The sequence below is a fragment of the Hyperolius riggenbachi genome, chromosome 4, assembly GCF_040937935.1.
Source record: "Hyperolius riggenbachi isolate aHypRig1 chromosome 4, aHypRig1.pri, whole genome shotgun sequence".
Classification (NCBI taxonomy): Eukaryota; Metazoa; Chordata; class Amphibia; order Anura; family Hyperoliidae; genus Hyperolius; species Hyperolius riggenbachi.
In genome coordinates this window covers 487,034,435-487,049,628 of record NC_090649.1, presented here as the reverse complement: position 1 = coordinate 487,049,628, position 15,194 = coordinate 487,034,435, and the positions used below count along the sequence as shown (strand labels likewise).

At 48.5% G+C, this 15,194-nt stretch overlaps 1 protein-coding gene across 1 annotated transcript in view; it reads right to left on the bottom strand.

Moving 5' to 3' along the window:
- The window catches only part of PLEKHH2 (pleckstrin homology, MyTH4 and FERM domain containing H2), a 229,527-nt gene that overhangs the window by 198,507 nt on the left and 15,826 nt on the right, over nucleotides 1–15,194 (bottom strand). Inside the window, exon 2 of the mRNA XM_068279711.1 lies at nucleotides 13,402–13,531. Coding sequence (XP_068135812.1) covers nucleotides 13,402–13,524 — 123 coding nt within the window. The 5' untranslated portion in view covers nucleotides 13,525–13,531. The remainder of the gene's footprint in view (nucleotides 1–13,401; nucleotides 13,532–15,194) is intronic.

The following is a 15,194-nucleotide window of genomic DNA, read 5'->3' as shown; positions in this document are numbered from 1 at the left end:
GACTGGCAGCGGGAGTGCTGGGTGTGCAGCGGTTGTGGGAGGGGGAGGAAACCTCCCAAGAGGCCGCCGTCTGTCTGTGACATGGAATGGCAGCGGGAGTGCTGGGTGTGCAGCGGTTGTGGGAGGGGGAGGAAACCTCCCAAGAGGCTGGCGTCTGTCTGTGACATGGAATGGCAGCGGGAGTGCTGGGTGTGCAGCGGTTGTGGGAGGGGGAGGAAACCTCCCAAGAGGCTGGCGTCTGTCTGTGACGTGGACTGGCAGCGGGAGTGCTGGGTGTGCAGCGGTTGTGGGAGGGGGAGGAAACCTCCCAAGAGGCTGGCGTCTGTCTGTGACGTGGACTGGCAGCGGGAGCGCTGGGTGTGCAGCGGGTGCGGGAGGGGGAGGAAACCTCCCAAGAGGCCGCCGTCTGTCTGTGACATGGAATGGCAGCGGGAGTGCTGGGTGTGCAGCGGTTGTGGGAGGGGGAGGAAACCTCCCAAGAGGCTGGCGTCTGTCTGTGACGTGGACTGGCAGCGGGAGCGCTGGGTGTGCAGCGGTTGTGGGAGGGGGAGGAAACCTCCCAAGAGGCCGCCGTCTGTCTGTGACATGGAATGGCAGCGGGAGTGCTGGGTGTGCAGCGGTTGTGGGAGGGGGAGGAAACCTCCCAAGAGGCCGCCGTCTGTCTGTGACGTGGACTGGCAGCGGGAGCGCTGGGTGTGCAGCGGTTGTGGGAGGGGGAGGAAACCTCCCAAGAGGCTGGCGTCTGTCTGTGACGTGGACTGGCAGCGGGAGTGCTGGGTGTGCAGCGGTTGTGGGAGGGGGAGGAAACCTCCCAAGAGGCCGCCGTCTGTCTGTGACGTGGACTGGCAGCGGGAGCGCTGGGTGTGCAGCGGTTGTGGGAGGGGGAGGAAACCTCCCAAGAGGCTGGCGTCTGTCTGTGACGTGGACTGGCAGCGGGAGCGCTGGGTGTGCAGCGGTTGTGGGAGGGGGAGGAAACCTCCCAAGAGGCTGGCGTCTGTCTGTGACGTGGACTGGCAGCGGGAGTGCTGGGTGTGCAGCGGTTGTGGGAGGGGGAGGAAACCTCCCAAGAGGCTGGCGTCTGTCTGTGACGTGGACTGGCAGCGGGAGTGCTGGGTGTGCAGAGGGTACAGGGAGTACAGAACTTTTATGACATTTTCTATACAAAAAACTCTAACCAGAAGTACCAGATTAGACTGACATCTTTTGGAAAATTTAGTTTCAGACAAAGTAACCTTGACTAGGGAGCAGTGGTGTAGCAATAGGGGTTGCAGAGGTCTCGACCGCATCGGGACTCTTTGGCCAGAGGGGCCCCATAGGGCCCTCCCTCAACTACAGTATTGGTTTTTTATTGGTCCTGTGCTTGTAATGCTCACTTCTATAAATGCTTTGAATGATAATACTCATTAAAGGGGAACTTCAGCCTAAACAAACATACTGTCATCAAGTTACATTAGTTATGTTAATTAGGTAATATAATATTTTACCCACCCGGTTTTAAAAGAACAGGCAAATGTTTGTGATTCATGGGGGCTGCCATCTTTGTCATGGGGGCAGCCATCTTTTTGGTTAAAAGGAGGTGACAGGGAGCATGAGACACAGTTCCAACTGTCCTGTGTCCTGATCACCCCTCCCAGCTGCACACGCTAGGCTTCAAATGTCAAATTCTAAATGTAAAAAAAAAAATTGCACCAAAACAGCAGAACGAGAACAACAAAATCAGTAATCCCATCATGCTTTGCACAGCATCAGGGGAAAAAAGCCCGGGCAGTTTTCTTCTGTGCAGCTAAAAATGAGGCTTGTATAAGAGAAAAAAAAAAGTTCTGATGCTGTGAAACAGTTAAAGAAACACAAGTCCTTTTCAGTGCTGCTGAGTCGATTTTTAGTCCGGAGGTTCACTTTAACAAGCTGATCCCTGTCCCATTCTTGCACCTCTGACACTGCGGCTGTCCTTGGAAGGTTTTGGTGCTTGTTATGTATAGAGTGCTTGGGGGGGGGGGCCCATGTAAAACTCGTACCGGGGCCCATAGCTCTTTAGGTACGCCACTGCTAGGGTCCATTATACCGTAGTGAATCGGGTCCAGTTACATATCTGTGCAACGATCTTCAGCAAATGATCATAAATAATAATTTGGGGCAAGAGGTATCCTGCAAATGTAGGTTGTAAGACAAATTACATTTATATCATGCTTTTCTCCTGGCGGAGTCAAAGCACCAGAGCTGCAGCCACTAGGGACACGCTCTATAGGCAGTAGCAGTGTTAGGGAGTCTTGCCCAAGATCTCCTTACTGAATAGGTGTTGGCTAACTGAACAGGAGGAGCCATGATTCAAACCCAGGTCTCCTGTGTCAAAGCCCTTAAAGTGGACCTGAACTCTTGCACAGGACAGAAGGAAAACATAAAGAAATACACCGGTATGTTTTTAGAGAGTTTAGCCTGTCAAATTCCCCCTCATCTGTGACTAATCACAAGTTGTAATGTGATCACTCAGCTGCGTCAGCTGGCAGCTAATTGGTACACACAGGATGTTAACAATATGTCTGCTTCCATGAAAGCAGTAAGTAGACATATTGCACATTTATTGCGAGATTTGTATCATCTGTAACAAAGAAATGTTTTTTCTTTAAAGTTTATTATGCTGTTGCTTATCTTTCAGAGCAGCGCATAGAGGAAGTTCTGAGTTCAGAACCGCTATAACCAGTACTCTATCCAGTCAACTGCTTTAGGCACACGAGGTTTTGACCTCTGAACACATCTGATATACTATCAACAATACCAAATAGAATGGAGTATCCTGTGCGTGTCTGTATTTTATTCTGCTTTCCTTTCTCCCTCCATCCAACAGCAAAGCCTCCTGATATCTCGCGTTAGAGGGAGCCAAACAATGCGAGCACATGGCTGTCAAGCTATGACTGCACTGGCAGCCTTCCGCTCACAGCGGCCCTGTGTGATTCCAGCCATGTTATCTGTGCAGTCACTGAAAATTACCTCACAGGCCATTACGCTCCACAGTGATTCCTCACAATGACATTATCCAAAGCCCAACGCAGCCTGAAACAGCTGGCTGTAAGCTGGATTTAATGACTCCGTTAAATTAAAAGCTATAGGTGAAGTTATAAACCAGCGCTTCCTGGACCTGTGCCTGGCTTACAGTGAACCGTGACGCAGAGCCCAATTAGAGTAAAACCTTATATAGGCTTTAGGCTGTGGTAATAATCTGTCTGATGCTTTCCTGGGACGCTGTAGCTGTAGTTCTGTGGCAGTTTGTACATGCCAGGCCCTGCCTGTACTGTGTAAAGGTACAGGTAGGTAGTTCAACTTTCTAAATGACCCACAAAGGATGTACCACAGAGAATGTACCACAGAGGAGGTACCACAGAGGATGCGCCACAGAGGATGCGCCTCAGAGGGTGCGCCACAGAGGGTGCGCCACAGAGGATGCGCCACAGAGGATGCGCCACAGAGGATGCACCTCAGAGGATGTACCACAGAGGATACGCCACAGAGGATGCGCCACAGAGGATGCGCCATAGAGGATGCACCACAGAGGATGCACCACAGAGGATGCACCACAGAGGATGTACCACAGAGGATGTAGCACAGAGGATGCACCTCAGAGGATGTACCACAGAGGATGCACCTCAGAGGATGTACCACAGAGGATGTGCCACAGAGGATGCGCCACAGAGGATGCGCCACAGAGGATGCGCCACAGAGGATGCACCACAGAGGATGCACCACAGAGGATGCACCACAGAGGATGCACCACAGAGGGTGCACCACAGAGGATGCACCACAGAGGATGCACCACAGAGGATGCACCACAGAGGGTGCACCACAGAGGATGCACCACAGAGGATGCACCACAGAGGATGCGCCTCAGAGGATGCGCCACAGAGGATGCGCCACAGAGGATGCGCCACAGAGGATGCACCTCAGAGGATGCACCTCAGAGGATGTACCTCAGAGGATTCACCACAGAGTATGCACCTCAGAGTATGCACCTCAGAGGATGTACCACAGAGGATGTACCACAGAGGATGTACCTCAGAGGAAGTACCACAGAGAAAGTACCACAGAGGAAGTACCACAGAGGATGTAACACCTACGGAAGCTAAAAAGGTTTGGCTTACCACAAAAATTAAAGGTGCATTTCTACACTGCAATCCTCATCACATCATCTATGACTCATTAAGGTGGGGGATGGGCCCTCCCTAGTGTTAAGCCTTAAGGCCCGTACCCACTATGTGATTTTTACTGCAAATTTTCCGATGACCGGCAATTTTTTGAGTGATGAGCAATCGTTTCCACGATCTCGCGATGTGGGTACAGACACGCGATTACACAAATGACAATTGGCGACGTGCAGCTATAATGACCGTCACAACGGAATGGATCTTTAAGATCTCCAACAACACCCGGGGAAAGTACCGCGATTGTTTGAACTCTCGTTCACGTCCGTTGTGTGCCGTCACGTGTTCCCGCAGGCAGCAAGATGGATCGGGGAACCACGGTCATCAGAGTGGATCGGGAGGCGTTGCTGTGAGGTTCCTCAATCCATCGCCAGGTAAGTTCTTTCATCATTACACACGCACTGCCACCTGCAGGGACTTGGGAGTCAATCCCTCAGGCGTCACGTTCAGGGCTGAGTGCTGCACAGACGCATTGCTAGCCCATTCTGTTGCTATTCAGTGGGGCGGAGCCATGGTGACATAATGCACGACTAAGTGGGAGGCGTGAGTGGGAGAACCATGGCCTCGGCCTGTGCTCAAACAAGAGGAGGGACAGATGCACAAAAGTTAAAGCTGCAGATGGAGTTCAAACTATGGCAGTGGTGCCCAACCTTTTTGAAGTCGTGACACATCACTCCTAACGCTCAGATCTCTGTGACACATCACATATATATATATTATGGAATACTAGCTGATTGCCCGGCGTTGCGCGGGTATGTATTTGGCTGGTGTCGGCTCCAACCACTTTTTCTAACCCTAACACACAATTACTCAATGACCAAGTTTGTGAGCTTTGTAGTCTTTGGCATCAATAATTTGCATTGAAATGAAAAAATCTGATGGGTTGTTTGTGGCTCCACCCCCTTTTCTGAATTTGAACCCCAGTCACCCAATGACCAACTGTACCAGGTTTGAGACCTGTGCCATTAACAGTGCAAGAATGGTATCAATTAAATATTCCCTTGAAAAGCAATAGGTGAAGCTTAATACACGTTTGTAGGCTCCACCCACTTTTCTGAATATTAATCTCAGTCGCCCAGTCACCAACTGTGCAACGTTTAAGAACCCTGCCATTAACAGTGTAAGAATGGCTGCAGTTTACATTTTCCTATTGAAGTTTGTATTTGTCTCCACCCACTGATGATCCGGCGTTGCCCGGGAATGTATTTGACTGGTGTTGGCTCCGCCCGCTTTCTAACCCTAATGCACAAACAATCAATTACCAAGTTTGTGAGCGTTGGGGTCCTTGGCATCAATAATTTGTATATTCCAATAGAAATTAAACAAATCAGATTGGCTATTTGTGGTTTCACCCCCTCTCCAGCATTTGAACCCCAGTCACCCAATGATCAACTGAGGAAGAGCAGAGAAGTGTGGGAGGGAGACAGCGGGGCGGTGGCACATGGGTTGGGAAACCCTGAACTACGGTAAAGACAACAGACTCATACAGATGAAACTGTATAGAATTTATTATACCCCCTCCCAATCGGCTAGAATGTACCCAGACAGATCAGATAGATGCCCTAGATGTGACCAATCTTCTGGTGACTTTATATACATGGTGTGAAAGTGTCCTCATATTCAGAGATATTGGGACCACGTTAATAGTCTTCTTCAAAAGGTCTTGGAACACCCTCTCATTCTTGATCCGAAAATGCAATTATTAATGGTTACTGTAGATACAATAACCTCTAGGAGGGCAGTTCTTCTCTGGGATATGCTATGCTTCTTTGCAAGGAAAACTATTATCCTTCATTGGATTCAGCCACATGCACTAACAGCAACTGACTTGGTAGAAACAACCAATGCTGCCCTACCTCTATACAAACTGACCTATCTTCAAGGAAACCGTCCTCTCAAATTTGATAGGATGTGGATCCCATGGATAGAATATCTTAAAGATCACGGTGCAGACCATGAGACAGATATTCGTTATCCAGACCTACTACTGTAGTCATATTTTCTTGGAAGGACGGACCGTAAAGGGATTACACAAATGACAATTGGCGACGTGCAGCTATAATGACCGTCACAAAGGAAGTCAGGTGTAGCTGCACCCAGTATAGGACGTACCGTAAAGGGAAGGGTGGTTGGGGTGGGTTTGGGTAGGTTATGGGCATTATTACAATGTGTAAGGTACATGTGTATGGTTGTAATGTACAAAATTCAATAAAACCTATTTGTTTAAAAGAAAACTACGGTAGAGACAGTTCGTGACAAGATCTCCTCACAGTATATAAATAGATCATTAAATAATAATAGGCTGTGACTGTTTCCGCATTGGTGTCTAATCGCCAGTAAAACTATCAATGGCGTCCCTTGTGTGTCTCTGCTTATTCCTGCTCGTAAAGTCCACCCCTTCCAGCAAACATACACCACTGCCGTGACTGCCGGCGATTGTCAGGCCTCATGCCTTCATGAGGAGAGACGTTACTCCTCTGCAGAGAGAAAACTGACAACAATGCAGAACCTGAGGATATCTCACATGCTTTCCACGAAACAAATCAAAGGACTTTATTCAAAAACAGTAAATATTGACAATTCTGCTCCAATAGGAAGAGATCTGAAACTGAGAGGCAAAACCTCCACATCAAAGGCAGCGATAATGTTCAGGGACGTCAGGCTGGCTGGTGGTTACTGATGGTGGATCAGATGTAAACTCAGGAGACTCATTTACCTCAAGCCGATCTGAGGAACTACGCATCCAATCATACTTCTATTTAAAGCGGGACTGTCAGCCATGTAATTTCATGTATGCACTTCTCTGCGTTTATTAACCACTTAAGGACTGCAGTCATAAGGACCAGAGCCTTTTTTTCCATTCAGACCACTGCAGCTTTAACGGTTTATTGCTCGGTCATACAACCTACCACCTAAATGAATTTTACCTCCTTTTCTTGTCACTAATACAGCTTTCTTTTGGTGCTATTTGATTGCTGCTGAGATTTTTACTTTTTATTATATTCATCAAAAAAGACATGAATTTTGTCAAAAAAATGACTTTTTTTACTTTCTGTGCTGACATTTTTCAAATAAAGTAAAGGGTCTGGGGAGAATCTGAGGGGTAGGGGGGTGATCAGGTTCCCCAGGGGGCAGTTTAGGGACTAAAAAAAAAAATAGCGTTGACAGATAGTGACAGGGAGTGATTGATGGGTGATTAGGGGGGTGATTGGGTGCAAACAGTGGTCTGGGGGGTGGGCAGGGGGGGGGGGGGGGTCTGAGGGGTGCTGTGGGCGATCAGGGGGGGCAGATTAGTGTGTTTGGGTGCAGACTAGGGTGGCTGCAGCCTGCCCTGGTGGTCCCTCAGACACTGGGACCACCAGGGCAGGAGGCAGCCTGTATAATACACTTTGTAAACATTACAAAGCGTATTATACGCTTCCTATGCGGCGATCGTCGGGTTAACAACCCGCCGGAGCTTCCGATTGGCCGGCGGGTTGACTTCGCGGGTGGGCGGAGCCTATTGCGCGCGATCCCCGGCAAAACAGTGCCCCAGGACCCGACGCCATTCTGCGTTACGTGTTCCTGGGGCTGCCACTTTGCCGCCGCCAATATGCAGTAGGCGGTCGGCAAGTGGTTAAGCAGTCTGGAACCTGTCCCTGCATTGCAAGCATTCCAATATAATCATAAATGTTTCTGCTGTAATGAATCTTATCTCAGTCAGCCTGGCTCTATTCTGGTACATTGCCGGGGAGAGTGAAGCTTGTTATCTCTCCTCCCACATTCCTGCTCCTCACTGATTGGCTGAGGGCAGTTCAGAGTGACACGAGGCTGAAAAGGGAAATACACCTCACCACTCTGCAGAAGCTGCTAAAATACGCTCTATGCTGTGCTCACATGTGTTTACAAAGCAAGCTAGATAAAACAGTGTGGTTTCTAGGAGGGGAAAAAAAAGAGTAAGGGAGGAAATGGCTTCAGACAGAGGTAATAAAGATGGAAAATGCCTGGAACAGATTTCTCTTTACTTATTTAATATAAAATTCATTGAAATGCACAAGCAGTTTTGTACTACTGCGTAAGTACATCCAGTATTTGCGCACTTGTTAGTACGCAAAGGGGAGCGTGGCCACAAAAACGTATCCGACAGTACATTCTGAGGAAGCCTGCGCAGGAATGATAGAGTCGTGGATGGATTCCCATCCCGATCCCGCCTCTGGACAATCCAGAGTCTTTACTCTACTGAGTTGTGTACCTCACTTTTCCCTTTTTTATTATATGTTCACTTTGAAGAGGAACTGTCATCAAAATAACATAATGAATCAACTTGCTTATTGTTTACAATATTAATTTACAGATTACTTAGTCAGTATTTGCCCATTGTAAAATCTTTCCTCTCCCTGATTGCATATCTATGAATATGCCGCCGGGAGATTTAGGCGCATGGTAAAGCCGATAAACTGCTCACCCTGCTCCTGCACAAGTCCCGACAGCGTTCATTACTATTCCCCCCTCCAGGCCACCTTGGATAGTGGGGAAAGATATCAGTGGGCCGAATTACAGTGTTTTATCGTAATTTGTGCTCCGTATTTTGACGGCGCTCAAATCACTCACTGAGCGTCGCTATAGTTGTAATTCCTACTACGGTCTATGGTGGCGCCAGCTGCAAATCTCCTGTCTTGTTTTTACAGCACTCACCCTGATTCGCATTCTGAAATGTGTCACAGATTAGTTCTACCTGGTGATCTGTATGGATTGTTCATTACTGAGAGTTCTATGCACAGAGGAAGATACTGGTTGCTTGGCAGTTGGAGACAGTCGTTATTTCCCACAAGGCAACGACGTTCACAGACAGCAAACTGTCAGCACCATGGCCATGACATCACACTGTGGGTGGGGTTTCACCACTATATCAGCCATACAGACCCCCCTAATGATCTAATCAAGAAAAGGTAAAGAGTTTTCATGGGAAAGGGAGTATTAGCTACTGACTGGGATGAAAATCAATCCTTGGTTTAAGTTCCTCTTAAAGAGAACCCGAGGTGGGGTTCTGACAATGCTATCTACACACAGAGGCTGGGTCTGCCTATACTGCCCAGCTTCTGTTGCTATCCAGATCCCCCCTAAGTTCCCCCTGCACTCTGCTATCCCCCATAAATCACAGGGCGCTGTGCGGGCTGTGTTTACATCTGTACTGTCAGTCTTCTGCTCCCTCTGCCTCCTGCATAGCTCCGGTCCCGCCCACGTCCCTTCCCTCCAATCAGCAGGAAGGGAAGGGACGTGGGCGGGGACCGGAGCTATGCAGGAGGCGGAGGGGGCAGCAGACTGACAGTACAGAGGTAAACACAGCCCGCTGTGACACGCTGTGTGTCGGCAGCGTGGGTGTGATTTATGGGGGACAGTAGAGCGCAGGGGCGGCTTAGGGGGGATCTGGATAGCAACAGAGGCTGGGCAGTATAGGCAGACCCAGCCTCTGTATGTGAATAGCATTGTCAGAACTCCACCTTGGGATCTCTTAACCTCCTGAGCGGTATGGACGAGCTCAGCTCGTCCATCACCGCTGGAGGCTGCCGCTCAGGCCCTGCTGGGCCGATTTTCTTCAAATAAAAAGCAGCACACGCAGCCGGCACTTTGCCAGCCGCGTGTGCTGCCTGATCGCCGCCGCTCTGCGGCGATCCGCCGCGAGCAGCGGCGAAAGAGGGTCCCCCCAGCCGCCTGAGCCCAGCGTAGCCGGAACAAAAAGTTCCGGCCAGCGCTAAGGGCTGGATCGGAGGCGGCTGACGTCAGGACGTCGGCTGACGTCCATGACGTCACTCCGCTCGTCGCTATGGCGACGATCTAAGCAAAACAAGGAAGGCCGCTCATTGCGGCCTTCCTTGTTTATTCTGGGCGCCGGAGGCGATCGGAAGAACGCCTCCGGAGCGCCCTCTAGTGGGCTTTCATGCAGCCAACTTTCAGTTGGCTGCATGAAATAGTTTTTTTTTTATTAAAAAAAAAACCCTCCCGCAGCCTCCCTGGCGATCTCAATAGAACGCCGGGGAGGTTAATAGAGGAACTGTCATGAAAATCTTAACATTTAAAACACATACAAATAAGAAGTACTCCGAGAGTAAAATGAGCCATAAATGACTTTTCTCCTATGTTGCTGTCACTTAGGGCTGGTGCACACTACAAGAGCTTTTCTAAGCATTTTGTGATTTTAAAAGCTCTTGCTAATGTTATCCTATGTGAGTGTTCACACTTCAGCGATGTGATTTTGTTAAATTCCCCCCATTACATTAGCCAGAGCTTTTCAAAATCACTAGAGCTTAAAGGGATACTGTAGGTGTGTCACAGGAGCCCTAGTGGCTGACCGCACTTAGCCTTCTAAACGGTGCCAGCGCACAGATCGTGCGAACTCTGGTCGCAGTCAATGCGCAGGAACCGTTAAGAATTAACCGCAGACAACTCAGAAGGGAGCCTGTGAGACACGGGTGATTACAACTTCACCCACTGGTTCAGAGTAAACTGCCACCACCGCGGTTACCATGGGACCGTGGAGCCCACTAACTGACTAGTCCTGCGAATAAAACGGTTAAACACACGATATTCTGTCTAGCCAACAACAAACAAACAGTAGCGTATCTTCAGAGACCCGGGATCAGTTCTGTGTGTGCTGATAAGCAGGGTAGCGGACAGTGAATGACTTGGAGAAAGTCATTTATTCACGCAATATAAATAATTAATATATACAGACAATTATTAAAATCACAATTATTAAGACAGTAATAGCCAGTATAAAAAATAAAAGAAGGGAGAAAAATACTTAGTTCCTGGAAAGATGTCCTTTTTGTGGGAAAACAGAGTTCTGGGTTTCAATCAGAGTTCAGACCAGGTGGATGCCAGCATATCCTCAAGCTGGCACCTGATGAGTTCAAGGTGTTTTCAGGGTGGAGGACACTGAGTTTTGGTCCTCTGCCATTCTTATGCCCCTGCTTCAGTAGGAGGGAGTGAGGGCGGGGAGCCATACACCCCCTTAGAAGATGAGATGAGCCCTCCCCTTGTCCTGGGGGCTAGAAATCATATCTACCCATATATGGGCTCTATCTCACAGAACCGTACAGGTCAGGGCGGATTTATTAACATTTTCAGGTCTGTCTCGATTTACCCAGCGCCCTGATACCAGACATGAGGGGTGGGACCCCTGTGGTATCATCAGGGCATTTTCAAACTGCCTAACTGGCAGTCCTTACCTCAGAATGTTCTGAAACTTCCTCAGAACCAGCACCGGGGCTCATGCTACACTTCCCCCACGTTTGGCGAAGCTGCCATCTCAGGAACCCCAGAAATATGACAGATCTGGGAAGTTACGGATATGCTATGAGACTCAGGTTATTCCCAGGCAAAGGCTCTTTGAAGTTTGGAGCAGCCAGCTAGGTGTCACCTCCCCCACTGGGAGGGAGCCAGCAGGTCTGGCTTTCCCCCAACTAGATTGCTTCTGCCATGGTGCTTGTCACCTTATACCTGATGGATGGGCCATCAGCACAGCTTGAAGCCAGGGACTCTCTGGGCCCAGGCTCATTAGCATATCAAAAGAGCCATCCAGCCTTTAGGATGGTGCTCTCTCTCTCTGCTAAGAAAAGGACTTCAGCTGCCCCTACACACTCAACCCAGATTGTATCGATTTGAAGCGCAATCGATGCAGGGAATCGAGTGCGATCGCTTTTTCTTCACGGGCGGTTCCAGGACGCGCCTGCGGCCCCGCAACCGTCCGTGACAAGGTGGGTCAGGGGAAAATGAGTTGAACTTACCCGGGGCTTCTAACGGACCCCCGCAGACATCCTGTGTTGGCGCAGCCGCTCACCGATGCTCCGGCCCCGCCTCCAGTTCACTTCTGGAATTTCAGACTTTAAAGTCAGAAAACCACTGCGCCTGCGTTGCCGTGTCCTCGATCCCGCTGATGTCATCAAGAGCGCACAGCGCAGGCCCAGTATGGTCTGTGTCTGCGCAGTACACTCCTGGTGACATCAGCGGGAGAGAGGACATGGCAACGCAGGCGCAGTGCTTTTCTGACTTTAATGTCAGAAATTCCAGAAGTGAACCGGAGGCGGGGCCGGAGCATCGGTGAGTGGCTGCGCGGGCACAGGATGTCTGCGGGGGACCATTAGAAGCCACGGGTAAGTTCAGCTCATTTTCCCCGTTTTTCCCCATTTTCGACCCGCCTACAGTATCCCTTTAAAAAGCTCTTGTAGTGTGAACAAACCCTTACAGTAGGTAGTATAAATCTGACATCACCGACAGGTTTTGGGTTAGTCCATCTCTTTATGGGGGATTCTCAGCATGGCCTGTATTCTTTATAAAGGCATTCCCTGAAATAAATTTATATTGCTGGCCAGCCTCCCTGCTCACAGCACACTTTTTTGGCAGTCGGACGGAGCAACTGCCATTCACTAAGTGCTTTTAAAAATAAGGAAAACCCTGAGAACCCCCCATGAGAAGATGGGCTAGTCCACAATCTGTCGGTAATGTCAGATTTCTACTACTTACTGTAAGTGACAGCAACATAGGAGAAAAGTAATTTATGGCTCATTTAACTCCGGTAGAAACGTACTCCTTATTTGTATATGTTAACATGTGTTTTAACTTTTAAGATTTTCGCGACAGAGGTCCTTTAAAAGGACTCCGGGCACCTCTCATGGGCATGCCTTTAAGACTCTGACCAGTACTGCAAAGTACTTAAAGATGCATACCTTTCTGTAGCTTGTGAATCGCCGTTCTATGCCAAATAGTTTTCGTTCAATTTCAATTTAAAAATCGCGGCTGCCATCTTGGCTGTTATAACTTCCGGGTCACCCCTGTCTTCTGTGTTAGAGAAGTGCATCACTGAATATAGCAGGAAGGGGAAGTGACACGCATGGCCATTGCAAGAGGCTCCTCCAGAGGGGTCATAGCACAACTTTGTTGGAAGTCGTCTGGAATGCCCATGAGACGTGCTCGGAGTCCCTTTAAATATATCAATATCATTTTTAAAAGCCTTTGCTGTCTGGTCTCCATGTTCCATTGATAGCTGTCACACAAGCCACCTCTGCCTGTACACATCTCTGGTAAGCTGGCTCAACTCTCCCTCGAAATAGCAAAAAATCCCCCCCCCCCCCTCCTGGGATCTGTGAGGTTTCAATATGGTTTCATCATTCATGCTTCAGCCCTGGCCTCATGCCTTTCACTGCATTACATGCTGATGGTCACATGACCTTACCTTCTCCGCCAGTAACTCCCTGATCCTGTTGGCCTGGATGCGGAACTTCATGAGCTGGGATTCCAGAGTTATACATCGCTGTTCCCAGTCGATGGCTCCCTCACATTCCAGCTGCTCTGCCATGCTTGCTCTGGAAGAGAGAAACACATACAACCAGCATGAGTGGTCACTCTGTGACAGAGTCAATTCTCCCTCCTCTGCTTCCTGTAGTGGATCTGATACTACAATGAGCCATCTGTGAAATCCAGGCCTAAATCCTGCTTCTTGTTACGTCGCAAGGTAGCGAAAAACCACTGAGGTAGAGCAGACACCGCCGGGCAAACAGGACAATATTGTCCCAAGGAGGAATAATTACCAATAAAGTGTGAAACCCAAAAATATCGTCCTAAGAGAAAACAAATACCAATAAATGAAACCCAAAAATATCGTCCTAAGAGAAAACATATACCAATAAATGAAACCCAAAAATATCGTCCTAAGAGAAAACAAATACCAATAAAGTAAAACCCAAAAATATCGTCCTAAGAAAAAACATATACCAATAAAGGGGATCAGTGAATAATGGCGCAAAGCGCCTATGCATAAAAATGGCGCCGCATTAAAAAGATACGCTTATCGCTATTTATCGTTAGTACTGCATAATAATGGCGCACAGGGAAAAAAGAAGAAAAACGGCCCACACTAACGTTATTTATCAATAGTGGCACACACTAACGTTATTTATCAATAGTGGCACACAGTAACGTTATTTATCAATAGTGGCACACAGTAACGTTATTTATCAATAGTGGCACACAGTAACGTTATTTATCAATAGTGGCACACACTAACGTTATTTATCAATAGTGGCACACAGTAACGTTATTTATCAATAGTGGCACACACTAACGTTATTTATCAATAGTGCCGTTCATTTGCCAAACAGCAGACGTTATTGCCCACAGTAACGTTATTTATCAATAGCGCCCTACATAAGCCAAACTGGAGACGTTATTTAACTGCAAAACGGGGAATGGATTTAATGTAACACTGTCAAGGTTAGGGTTAGGCACCACTGGGGGGTCTTAAGGTTAGGCACCACCAGGGGGGTCTTAGGGTTAGGCACCACTAGGGGGGTCTTAGGGTTAGGCACCACCAGTGGGGTCTTAAGGTTAGGCACCAACCAGGGGGGTCTTAGGGTTAGGCACCACCAGAGGGATCTTAGGGTTAGGCACCACCAGGGGGGTCTTAGGGTTAGGCAACACCAGGGGGGTCTTAGGGTTAGGCAACACCAGGGGGGTCTTAGGGTTAGGCACCACCAGGGGTGGTTAGGGTTAGGCACCACCAGGGGGGTTAGGGGTTAGGGATAGGTACAGAGAGGGTTCTGTGTGTTAACGGTAAATAACAATAAGGCTTTAACGTTAAATAGCGATAAGCGGCAAACGGATTAGCGGCAACACCGTGCGCCATTATTCACAGGCGCCATTTTCAGATGGATGCCAATAAAGTGAAACCCAAAAATATTGTCCTAAGAGAAAACAAATACCAAAAAAGTGAAACGCAAAAACACTTGACTGTGCCAAAGTTTGGATAAAATTATAGTTTTCTTAGGGTGTTTAAAATGCAACTCCAATTCCACTGAATATTACTGAAAACACCTATTGGAACCGATGGATTTGGTGCACCTACTCAATTATTTTTGCAGGGAAGGGTGCCTGTTTGCCGGGAAGAGGGCATGTTTGCCAAGAAGAGTGCATGTTTGCCGGAAGGGTGCATGTTTGCCAGGAAGGTGCATGTTTGCCGGAAGGGTGCAT